This window comes from Gorilla gorilla, chromosome 12, assembly GCF_029281585.2.
Source record: "Gorilla gorilla gorilla isolate KB3781 chromosome 12, NHGRI_mGorGor1-v2.1_pri, whole genome shotgun sequence".
Lineage (NCBI taxonomy): Eukaryota > Metazoa > Chordata > Mammalia > Primates > Hominidae > Gorilla > Gorilla gorilla.
The window spans coordinates 138,518,366-138,531,522 of record NC_073236.2 but is presented as its reverse complement, the minus strand read 5'-3'; the positions used below and the strand labels follow the sequence as shown (position 1 = coordinate 138,531,522).

At 47.6% G+C, this 13,157-nt stretch overlaps 1 protein-coding gene across 6 annotated transcripts in view; it reads left to right on the top strand.

Annotated features, from left to right (window-relative positions):
• TPO (thyroid peroxidase) overlaps nucleotides 1-13,157 on the top strand; it is a 120,758-nt gene that overhangs the window by 20,515 nt on the left and 87,086 nt on the right. For all 6 annotated transcript variants that reach the window (XM_063696090.1, XM_055378694.2, XM_055378692.2 and 3 more), the window contains exon 4: nucleotides 165-297. In XM_063696090.1, the coding sequence (XP_063552160.1) occupies nucleotides 165-297 (133 nt within the window). The remainder of the gene's footprint in view (nucleotides 1-164; nucleotides 298-13,157) is intronic.

Genomic DNA, 13,157 nt, shown 5'->3' with positions numbered 1-13,157 from the left:
ACTTGATGTAAAGGGAGAAGGCAGATTTTCTCAAAAACAGTGACCCCAGTTACATATGAATCCCAAATTCAGATGCTGGAGCCACTTTTGAGACTGCAATAGAATATTTATTAGGTGGATTTGTGGTTACAAGCACAGAATTCATGGTTTCCTATTTTTCACAGATGCTTTATCAGAAGATCTGCTGAGCATCATTGCAAACATGTCCGGATGTCTCCCTTACATGCTGCCCCCCAAATGCCCAAACACTTGCCTGGCGAACAAATACAGGCCCATCACAGGAGCTTGCAACAACAGGTATTGTTTGTGGATTTTCTTAATCTTCTCGTGAAAATTGGATCTGAACATGACTAGATGCCATCATGAAGGAGCTTCTACCACCACTGGTGGATCTGTATCCACCCCTGAGCCCCTGGTTCCTGTCCTTGGCCTCCCCGACGTGGCCTCCTGCATGCCTGGTGGTGCCTCAAGCAGCATGCCAAACAGCACTGTCATTCCCAGCCACAATGTCCCATCCACATAGGTGCTTACAGGTGACTCTTAATTTCCTAACCCCACAAATTCCACCGCCGTTCACCTAAGAGCTCAAGCCACGTGCTTAGGTGCCATCCTTGATTTCGCTAACTCCGCTACCCATTGTTTCCAATGCACCCCCAAGGCTGTCACTTTTACCTGCAAAATGAGTCCTCTCCACTCCCTGTCACCTTAGCTGAAGCCAAAATAACCATCCAGCTGCCATCACGTGGTGGTCCCCTCACTGGTTCTCCTAATTTAACTCTTGCTTTCCCCGTTCACACTCCCTGTTATGGCCAACACCATCTCAGCACCCTCCTTCTCAACTCCCTCCCTCAGTCCCCACTGCACTCAGAGTGAGTTCAGACCCGCCCAACAGTGGCGACCGCCCACCTCCTCTGGTCCACAGTGGCAGGAGATGGACCGGAGCTTTGGCCACACACAGAGGCATGTGATTCAGTCTGGGGTTCAGAATGGTTTTCTGAAGAAGGTGATATGCGAGTGCGCCAAATCTTAAAGGATGAGTGGGCATTTCTCAAATGGTCCACAGGATAGAGGAGTGGGCTTTGCAAAGGCCGGAAAGAGCAAGACGCGTTTGGGCTGAAACACTCAGCCTTTGGCACACAGAGGGGCAGAGGGAGAGCAGCCGGGATTGTGGCGCCTGTGGGGTCTGGGGGAAACAGTGTGCCCGGTGGTCACCTAGAAGGTTTGTCACAATAGTGTGGCGCCAGGATGGCTGCAGGCTTGATGTTCACCGATGCAGGCAGCAAAGGTGCTTAGCATGGAAGAGCTCCTCAAAGGGACTCGAGCTCCTCGCTGCTGGATGTGCTGAGGTCAGAAGGAAGATGCCCCCCCTGAGAGAGGGATCAGCGGGACCCAGGCAGAGCCCTGGCCTGGGCAGGCCCTGTCCTGAGACAGAGAGCAGGGGCTTTGCGACAATGAACAGGAATCGGGGTCCTGGGTATATGATGATGGTTAAGAACAACAGCTTTGCAACTGGACAGCCCTGGATTTGAAACCTGGAATCACCACCTATCAGAGGGCAGTTTGTTTCAATTCTTTGAGCTGTAAGAGCTTGTTTGTTAAGCCCACAGCAGGAATGCATAACCTGGCCATGTGTGAGGATCAGATCTTAGGACTGCGGAGCCCCGGCTGGAAGAGGCAGCCTGTGCTGATCGCAGAGATGGGTCAGGACCACACAGGAGGCTGCTGTCCACCCCTCCTGCCCTGAAGCCTGGGGGGTTCTGTGCCTTCCCGTGGAAGTGGGCTCAGAGGTGGAGATGGCACGTGTCCTGTCCTCAGAGCTCAGTGGGAGACATAGATGTAGACAAAGGATGCACAGGAGATGATGCCTGGGAGTATGGGGACACTGAGATGGCTGGTGGGATGCATGGCTGGAGGGACCAGGCCCAGATGGAGGAGGGGATGGGGCTGGAGGGCCTGGGTGGAGGAGGGCAGGGGGTAGGTGCACTGTTGAGTCAGAAGCCAGAGCGGAGATGGCTTGGACTACACGGGGAGGAGCAGGGTCTTCAGCAGGGCAGAGTGGGGTCTAACCTGCAGGTACATGTTGAGGGTGGGGATCCCTGGGGACAGTGGTGTTGGAGATGTGGGGGTGGGGCTGCTCTCTGAATGGGTTTCATACTTATGATTTTATTAAAGAAATATAAGACATTGAATTCTGCATTCCTAAGCACGATTATCTTAAGAATCGCGAGTCATACTTCCCATATGTTTTCAACACCTCTAGCGTGTCTTAAACAGCGTTAACAAGTCTGGGACTCTCCGTGGCCCGAAGCACTTTCACCAGACGGGTCCGTGATGGAGCTCCTTGGGTTCTAGGTTTTCCTTGAGACCTCCTAACTTTTTTCCATTTCCTTTTCTGCCTGCTGCCTTCTGTCTGTCAGCCATGACCCAGACCTCAGGTGCATTCTGATGGCTCTCCCCATAGAGGTCAACCCAGGGGCCACCCCCCACCCACCCCCACCCCGCCCCAGGTCCCTCCTCCACGTCAGGGGGATGATGAATTCAGCCATGTGCAACATCGTGGGCATCCTTAAAGCAAATTGTAGTGGAGGGTGAATTACAGTGCTTGGGGAATCCCTGAGCAAAGCCAGTAGGCCTCACACATGATCTAAACCTTGCTTGATTTGCAAACAGAAGAGAAACTTAACTGGAGATTTTTTTTTTTTTTTGCAAATGCCTGGATTAAAGAAAAATGACATATAAGCCTGACCATTCCGAAACTGCCAACTAACCTGTTTAACTAGGAACCTTCCAGCAGGACAGACCAAGTAATGCAAAACTGAAGCCAGTCAAAGCTTTTCTCCAATGACGTCTACATCCACCTGCAAAGCCTGCCCCTGGGTCCTGCAGTAGAGCCTGAACCTTTCTTTGGTTTGATGCTTCCTGATTCATAAATCATGTTCACTCAAAAAAAACTCTTTAAAAAATGTATTGTGCCTCAGTTTACATTTTAACAACCTCAAGACCAGGGCCTCAGCTGGCAGCAGTGAGTTCCTGCTTGGCCCTTCTGAAAGGCCCTGCTGCTGTCTTGGGCGCCTCTGCCCCAGCTGCTGGGTGGGCTCCACTGACGCTCCTGGGAGAATCTCTGCTGACCACACAATGACATTGGCACTGGGAGCTGTGATCTGGGGACACTTAGATCTGAGCTGGTTTCTCTCCTTCTGTGGTGACAGCTACAGTTTTCATTAAGAATTTACAGAATCTGGATCTAAAATCTCCTACGTTCAAGGCTTCACACATTGTATTCCACCAAAAATAAAACATCTCAGAAATCGGTCACTTGTTGTTATAAAAGTGAGCCACAGAGGGCCCCTGCCCCTTGGCCCCTGGGTGGTTTAATTTTTCTCTGCAGGCCTGTTAGTGCCAAAGCCCACCAAGACCAAGCTCAAATTTATTCATGCCCAATTGTGATAAAAATAGCCCAAACAAGCAGATTTTTAGCCACTTGGAGCCTCCCTCTTTGCATCTTCCACAAAACCTCTCCCAGCATCTCAGGCCGTTGGTAAGATACAGCCTCGTGGTCATCAGACCCCAGGTCGCTGCTGTCTCTGGAGTTGCCTGCCCAGAGACTCCCCCTCTCCCCCTCACCATGTTGCTGAGTAATGTCACCAGACATGGAGACCCTCTGATGCCCCACTGTGAGTTCCTTGCCATCCTCTCCATCTGGGTGGTGGTCCCTCACCTTAGCCTCTGGATGGTCCCCTGCCTTGAGGGGTGTCCCCTCTTCTGCACCTGTGCCCAAGAACCACCCCAAAGGCATGTGTGTGTCTCTGCCTCCCCGCTCCTAACTTTTGCCTTGCTCAGCCCTGAGTTCCCAGAGCTTCTCCACACCCACTACATTGCTAAGTTCCCCTCCAGCGGTCTCCTAAGCCGCTTCAGTGTCCCTCTCAGTCACCAGCACCTGGTTCCCCACCTACACCTTCCCATCCTTGCCTGGGCTGGTGCCAACTCACTAGGTCCCTTCCTGCCCCAGGGGAGGTGACCTGGCCTCTCCAGGCACCCAGAGAGACTGTGACCATGTCATTGCGTGGCACTAGGTCTCTGGCCTGGGTTTGGTTGCCTTTCTCTTTATTGTTTCTTGACTAGTGTGTCAGCTATCTCGGGTGAAATTTTCAGCTTAACACTCCATGCAGGAGGTCCCCAGTCAATATTCTCAGCACATCACCATATGTCTGTCCTGATGCTACCTATGATATCTTCTTATAGAACATATTAATACATGGGCTTCCTTACTTGATCCTAAAAATCCGAATATGTTTTAGAATTGTCATTGCAACTTCCCGTCAACATGTTTAGCATTTGTTTTGTTTAGGTTTGCTTTGGTTTTTCACACATGCGATTAAAGAATTAAGGTAGATATTTGTTTCTGATACATCATTTTTAACTTAGAGAATTTATATTCCTTTGGATTAATTCTGGTGATTAAGCTTTGCCTCTATATCCTTCCTGGGTCAGGTGATGCATTTTTTATTCCAATTATGAAGGGCATGTGGGTCCTCTGCAGTGAGTTTGGACTTTTATGTTTGAGGCTCACCAACACTCCTCAAAAGGTTTTGGATAATTAAATCTCGCCTTAATCATTTCCCTTTTATTGTCTAAAATGTCACCCATGTTTCTTTCTGATTGCATTTGGCTTTTGTTTTCGTTTTGTTTCTTCCTTTTGTTTCTAACTCGGAGGCACAGCGTTTTTTTTCCTGCTTGCTCATTCCTTCCTGAAGGTTGTTTCTTGTCCCTCACCAGCCACTGCTGCCCACTGTGCTGCATTTCCACCGTGCTGCATTTCCAATGTGCTGCGTTTCCAATGTGCTGCATTTCCACCGTGCTGCATTTCCAATGTGCTGTGTTTCCAATGTGCTGCATTTCCACCGTGCTGCATTTCCAATGTGCTGCGTTTCCAATGTGCTGCATTTCCACTGTGCTGCATTTCCAATGTGCTGCATTTCCAATGTGCTGCATTTCCACCGTGCTGCATTTCCAATGTGCTGCGTTTCCACCGTGCTGCATTTCCTGCATTCCAAAGCAACCTTTGGGTGTTGGCTGCAATGACATCTTTAAGACAAATGTTAGTTGGAATTAACTTTTGAAATTCTAAATGTCGAAATGGTAGATTTTAAAACTCATCCATTTCTACTAGTTTTCTTGCTTTATGGTGTGATGTCTGCATGTCACAAGTGGATGGCAGGGTTTCTAAGGCTTGTTTTTCCTTTGTTGGTATTTTCCTAATTGCCTAGGACATATCACATAAAATTACTTAACAAGTAGTGGAAAAGAATGATTTTTCTTTCACCATTTCACCTGGACTTTTTGTTTGTATGGTGTAGTCGGTGCCGCAGGAGCTACCTTGTTGAAAGAGAAGGGGGCAGGCTGCTTCTCGTTTGTGTGGTGTAGCTAATGCCACACCTGGACTTCTTGTTTGTATGATGTGGTCAGTGCCACAGGAGCTACCACTTTAGAAGGGAATGGAGCAGGCTGCTTCTTGTTTATATGGTGTAGTCAGTGCCGCAGGAGGCACTATGTTGGAAGTGAATGGGCAGGCTCATTCCTGTTTTTATGATGTAGGCAATGCCGCAGGAGGCACTACGTTGGAAGGGAACAGGGCAGGGTCCTTCTTGTTTGTATGATCTAGTCATTGCCGCAGGAGGTACTATGTTGTAAGGGAATGGAGCAGGCTCATTCCTGTTTTTACGGTGTAGTCAGTGCCGCAGGAGGCACTACGTTGGAAGGGAACAGGGCAGGGTCTTTCCTGTTTGTATGATCTAGTCATTGCCGCAGGAGGTACTATGTTGGAAGGGAACAGGGCAGGGTCCTTCTTGTTTGTATGATCTAGTCATTGCCACAGGAGGCACTACGTTGGAAGGGAACAGGGCAGGGTCCTTCTTGTTTGTATGATCTAGTCATTGCCGCAGGAGGTACTACCTTGGAAGGGAATAGGGCAGGGTCCTTCTTGTTTCCATGGTGTAGTCAGTGCCGCAGGAGGCACTATTTTGGAAGAGAATGGGCAGGCTCCTTCCTGTTTGTATGATCTAGTCATTGCTGCAGGAGCTACCATGTTGTAAGTGAATGGAGCAGGCTCCTTCCTGTTTGCATGGTGTAGTGAGTGCCACAGGAGGCAGTACGTTGGAAGGGAATAGGGCAGGGACCTTCTTGTTTGTATGGTGTAGTCAGTGCCGCAGGAGCTACCATGTTGGAAGGGAATGGGGCAGACTCCTTCTTGTTGGTACGGTGTGGCCAATGCTGCAGGACGTACCATGTTGGAAGAGAATGGGGCTTGAGTCTGTTTTTCTTTACACTTTGTCATAAAGGAAATTATCAGTTCTCTGCATAAGCCCCTATTTTTTAACAAGGGAGTGTGTGTGCATGCACGGCAAGCTGGTCCCTTTAAACATTTTAGAATCTCTAAATATAAAGCTTAAGATATTAGGAATGCTGTTGATAACTGTGCGTTTGGGGTGAAGGTGTTTTGGTAGTATCATTTAAAGGATTTCCAGCTTCTTTCTGTTTCTGTTACCAACCTGTGGAGACCTCTTCATCATCCTGGACTCAGATCAGGGTCCTCGACTCTGCTGCGCTCCCAGCCAGCTGAGGCTGTTGTTCCCCACCTGTGTGTTTTTATAGAAGTCTAGGAGCTGGGGGGTAGGAGGTGGGTGTGGGCAGGGGTCACATCACTTGCAGGTTGCCTTTGCTAGAAGCAGTCACATTGGCTGAGAACAGAATCCCCAGGGCCTGAGGACGTCCTGCAGAAATTTGGGTTTTAGTGTGTAGCTTGGCATCAGCCTAGAGATAAGACAAATTCTATTTTAAAAATCAAGTGCTCCATGGCGGGATGGTGATATAGTTGGCTGTGTCCCCACCCAAATCTCATTTGAATTCCCACATGTTGTGGGAGGGACCAGGTGGGAGGTAATTGAATCATGGGGTCAGGTCTTTCCTGTGATGTTCTCGTGATAGTGAATAAGTCTCACGAGATTTGACAGCTTTATAAGGGGAAGTTCCCCTGCACAAGCTCTCTTTCTGCCTGCCGCCATCCGTGTAAGACATGACCTGCTCCTCCTCGCCTTCCACCATGATTGTGAGGCCTCCACATGGAATCGTAAGTCCATTAAACCTCCTTTTCTTCTCAGACTCAGGTGTGTCTTTATCAGCAGCATGAAAACAGACTAATACAGATGGAGTAGGGGAGGGCTACTGAAGAACTGAAGCCTCTCAGCTACTGGAAATAGATGCAGTCAGGGTGGAATTTCTCACGGACACTCCTCCAGAGGCAGTGGGGTCATTGTGGAGATCTGTGTGCCACAATAGCCAGAAAACAAAGGGGCCACGAGCCACTGTTTGCCCTGTCATCTAAATCAATGGACTATCTTACCACATGCAATGTTAGACAGTGTATTACATATGATTATTCATAAGCAGAAATACAAATATATATTATATGCTGTAAGACAGTATTCATTATATGATAAATATGATGAATTCACCTAGATACTTCATGTAGAATTTGCCTTCAGTTTTACATTGATACATGTGATAAGAACTTCTCTGTGTGTTCTTGAGAAAGTGCTCACATTCCCATGCATGATGGAAAAGCCATTGTATTTTGAAATAGAACACAAAATTCCAGCCACCACTTTGTCAGTTACAAGCTGCTTAGACTTCATGTCTTGCTTAGTTTCTCAAATTCTCTGCACCTGGAAACTGGCAAAGATATTGATGCTCATTTCTAGGGTTGTCATGAGGCTGAAGTGAGACAATGCAGCAGAAATAATTTGTGAGCAATAATGCTACAAAGGTCAGTGATTGATTATGTAAATAATGGCCACCTTTGAAGCCCCTTTCTTCAGAGTCTGAGTCTTGATTCTTGAAGAGGTGTAATTTTTCTTTGAAACATTGCATTATTTCTTGCTGGGCACGTTAGCTCACGCCTGTAATCCCAGCACTTTGGGAGGCTGAGGTGGGGGGATCGCTTGAGCCCAGGAGCTTAAGACCAGCCTGGGCAACAAAGCAATACCTCATCTCTAAAACAAAAAACAAAACAAAAACAAACAAAAAAAACAAAAAATTGTGTTATTTCTTGAGTTTTGATCTGATGAACTACTGCGGTAAACCACTGTGTCTCACAGTGTTGGAAGGGAATGGAGCCGGCTCCTTCCTGTTTGTATGATCCAGTCATTGCTGCAGGAGGTACCATGTTGGAAGGGAATGGGCAGGCTCCTTCCTGCTTGTATGATCCAGTCATTGCTGCAGGAGGTACCGTGTTGGAAGGGAATGGAGCTGGCTCCTTCTTGTTTGTATGATCCAGTCATTGCTGCAGGAGGTACCATGTTGGTTATGGTACCATGTTGGATAAGTGGCACAGTGGATAGAATCCATCGCCATAGTGACCATGAGTGGATTCCTGCTATTAAATTGGAGTACGACTTACGCAGGGCTTGGGGGTGAATCTGGAGGCACAGGTGGCCAAGTCTCCCATGGCCTGCACCCCCAGATGAGGAGCCCCCAGATGCAGATTGAAGACTTTACACCCCAGAGGGCTGCCTTCTGGCCCCTCCCAGGTTTTGACGTCTCCCCAGAGGTGATCATTGCTTTGATCTTCATCACCATAGTTAGTTTTCCCTGACCTGGCTTTTATAGGAAGGAAGTTAGATGGTAACCCCTGGGCCTGGCTTCTCCACCTCCAGGATTTAGTTGCTCCTGCCTTGCTGAGGGAGACACTCATCGTTACAGGGCAGGCATGGGAGCCTCTCTGCTGAGCACTGGTCAATGCTGCCAAGTGGCTGCTCCAATCTGCATTCCCAGGAGCAAAGTGTAAGAGCCCCACAGCCCTCACCAATCCCCGTCACTGTGAGCCCTTTCATTTTAGCCCTTCTTGAGGGGAGGGTGGCATTTCCTGTGGTTTAACTTCACATTTTCCTGGTGACTAATTGTCTTGAGCATTTTTAAAATACATTCATTGGCCATTTGGAGACTCTTTTTGGGGATGTGCCAGTTCAAACATTTTTCCCATTTTTTAATGAATCTTTTTTGATTTATAGATGCTCATATTTTCTAAATGTCTTCAGTGAGAAATATGTTTTACAAATGTCTTCTCCCAGCTGAGATTGACCTTTTCACTCTCCACGCTGTCTTTTGAAGAAACGTTGTTCATATTTTTAATGAAGTCCCATTTATCAATTACTTATTTCATGGAAAGAAAACTTTTTTTGTTATGTTTAAGAATCTTGCTTTCTCTGAAGGATGCGAAGGTATTTTACTTGTGTTTTCTGCTGAAAATGTTATTGTTTTACATGTCACATTTAGATCTGTGACCCATCTCATTTAATGTTTTCTGCAACATATGAGGCGGCAACCATGAGGGGTGTGTGTGTGTGTCTAGGTGTGTGTGTGTATATTGTAAACCAAAAATAAAATTCTAAGTCCTGCGATCATCTGAATTGACCCCTCCTGTCGGCAAGGGTGTTCCAAAGCTAACCTGAAAAACTAATCTGACCATGATGGGGAGAGCGAGGTTAGACGTGCCTCATGACACCCTCCTCCCTTTTGGAATTTCTGCTAGAACAGAATTCTTAACTCTGAGAAGAAACATTTACAATCTCTTCTCTCAGAAGCCTGCTGCCTGGAGGCTTCACCTGCAAGATGAAACCTTGGTCTCCACAACCCGTGTTTTAACCCAGACAATCTTAAGTCCTTAGACGATAACTTTACTCTTTCAAAAAATTGCCACTCAGAAAATTTTTGAATCTACTTTTGGCCTAGAAGCCCCCGCTTCCAGATGTCCTGCCTTTCTGTACTGAACCAATGTACATCTTACATGTATTTGATTGATGTCTTGTGTCTCCCTAAAATGTATGAAACTAAGCTGTGCCTCAACCACCTTGGACACAAGTTCTCAGGATCTCCTGAGGGCTGAATCATTGGCCATTGGTCACTCATATTTGGCTCAGAATAAATCTCTTCAACTATTTTACAGAGCTTGACTCTTCATTGACAATATCTATAGGTGTGTGTATATATAGAGGCATGTATATATAGGCAGATTTGTATGTGTGTGTGTGTATATATATATCTATAATAAAGAGAGGTCTATATAGAGGGGTGTGTGTGTGTGTATGTATAGGAATGTGTGTGTGAAAGCATGTGTATATGATATTTAATTTATTCAGAACCATCCTTTACCCAGTGAACTGCACCCATGCCTACATCGTGAATCGAGTAGCCATATGTGTGTGGGCGAGGACTGCTAGACTCTTACCATTATGTGTATAATTATGAGAGGGAGAGAACGTGAGTTAAACAATTAGCCACACTTCTGTTTAAGCCTACTGAGAAAAAGACACAGGGACCCAGCAGACATCAGAACACCTTGTTGGGGCAGCTCACACTGGGGCGCAGGTGGCAGAAGCCTCACGGGATTCTGTACAGCAGGAAGAGAGGCCGGCTTCAGCCCCTCCTGCCTGACAGCACAAGGGTCCTGCCTGGCCTGGGAGGAGCCAGGATTGGAGGCAGGGGCTGCTCCTGCCTCCAGAGGTTTCCAGGAGACTGCATGTTGTGCCCTGCCGGCATCCACACATTTGTGTAGTGCCCACTCCCAGACAAGGACACTCATAGACTCCCTCCAGCCTCGCGTGGGAGCCGAGCCTGTGGTCTGCATCTCACTGTGCTCCACGCAGCTCCTGCACGCATCGGCTGGGCTCGCAGATGTCAGGTCCGCCTCCTTTCCTCTTCCCTGAGCCTCTGCCGAGCCCTCCCGACCCGAGGGTCGGCTGCTCCCTTCCTCGCCTGAGTCACTTCCGTGACTCGCTTCATCCTCAGAGCCATCCCCTTCCTCATCTGTAATGTGGGAAGAACACCCACCTCGCAGGGTTGTTTTTGATTGAAAGGCAGCACTTGTCAGGCTCCTTGCACGCTGTCCACAGCCGGCCATCGTAAGAGTTACGGCGACTGTCACCTCTCAGCCACTCCTCGGCATCGGACCTCTTGGCTCCTGGACATGGCATTGACCACAGAATGTCATGAACAGCCCAGTGTGTTTTTCCACGAGAGCAGCGGTCGGAGGCTCCTGCAGGTAAATGGCTGGAGATTGATTGACGTGGGAATATCACGGCATCACAGAATCAGAGCACGTTTGTTCATGGGGCAGGAACAACATCAAGCGAGTGGTGAGCTCTAAAGGACCTGGCCCGCGAGGTAGCTCACACCCTCGATGATGGGTGGATCCAGGTCACAGGTGAAATTTCCATCCAGGCGGGACAGACTCAAGCCGGGACTGGGTTCCCCTGACGCCCGACTTGCCAAATGTGCTTCCCTCCTGGATGCACAGAGAACGAACGTGGCGTGGACATTGTGAGCTGCAGGAAGCGATCCCACCAGGGATCAAAAAGCCAACTTCCTCCACAGCGGCCATTCTGCACTAAGCCTCTTTCGTGGAATTCACGTTCTGTCCAATACAGCCTTAAAGCCCATGAACAATTCTGGGGGACACGATCAGGTCTGAATGGAAAATTCCATATAGGTATTTAAGTTATTGGAAGAACCCTTAAGATCTACCTGGGTTTAACATAGAATTTGCTATATGTAACTTGGTATATCATTCTCTATAGTCATTTGCCTAAAAATCATCAAAAATATAAATTCAATGTTGCATCTCCCATCCAGATATTTTGTGTTAAAAACACCTCATATCTGATGTCTGACAGCTATTTTCTTTTTTTCTATGTATTTGCCTTGAATTCACATTCATAGTCACCTTTTTTCCCTCTCACTTTGTTTTTCATTTGCATTTTGACCTAATTCATGAAATTATCCAGCAGGGACAGACCTGATGGAGTTTTGCTGGAATGAAGCTCCTTGACACAATTGTCTCCTTTTTAGAAGTGCCTGTAGATTGAAAGTTCAATTGCTCAAAACAGTTTGCTAAAGAACAAATGTGTGTCTATTAAGAGTTTAAGTTGCACTTGTAAATCCACCAATGGCACTAAGATATCATTTAGCAATATTGACACTTGAAGTGATAAAAAAAACAGAAAATACCTTTGACGTCAAATAAATGTATTAGTCTTTAAGAAAAAAAGAGGTGGAATTGACCTTGGTGTCTTATGAAATCGCAGAACATATGATGGGTATAAACGATGCCAGAATAAACAAGATTTTCAAAGTTTTTGGAAAAAGCTGAGCTCATGCCGATTGTAGAAAGCATTTGCATCTTTTGAAGGGTTTTCCTCTGCGGGTTCAAATGTCCCTCAGGGATCATGCTGGTGATAATCCCAGCTCACAAACTGACTGGTCTTAATTGCCTTCAATCAAGTAGCTCCAGCAGGAGACGGGAAAAATCACCGCTGAGTTTCCTCATACTTCCGGCCACCTGACAGGGTGTCAGGCATTTTTGGGGACAAAATGAATCCTCGCACACCTGGCCCAGCAGGACTGCAGGGTGTTGGCTGCTCCTGGGTGAGCACCTCCCATACAGGGAAGCAACCCCCCTCATCCCGTGTCCCGCTGCTGCCCCGCTGAGAAAGAGGTGCCGTTACAGGAGTGGAAAGCTGACTTTGTCCACAGTTTCTCTCCCAGCGTATCACACTGCATTGCTGTTTGCTTCTTTTCATGGGCGGCACACATCTCTGGCACTCAGCATGTCCATGTGCTGTTATTGGGTGGCCACACCTGGCAAACATATTGACCTGTGTCTTGCGGCCTCAGTCCACAGCTTTATGCTCAAGCGCTCTTCAAGATGGAAGTTTAGAATTTCTTCTTTTTGGAATTCAGAAATCACAAAGTCTCCAGTGCCAGGTGCCTGGGAGAGGGGAACTAGGGTCCCAGGGAAATCAGAGTGACTCGGAGCCTCGGCAAGAGCACAGACCTCAGTCTCCCTCATAAAACTCTCCTCCAGAAATGTTTCTCTTTGCTCATTTTGTCAGCTTTATGAGCCTTTTTCCACTGCTGCCATTAATTCAGATCTAAGAAAGGAACAGTGTGGTGCAATAGATTTCCACTGGGAAAGGATCTTTCCAACAGGAGCTGATCAAAGTCTCAGAGGGACCCTTCTCAGTCCTGCTGACCTGCTGACCGTAAAGGTCAGGTGACACATTTGCGGAGCGTCCACAATAAACATCTGTGAGTGCTCTTGAGCC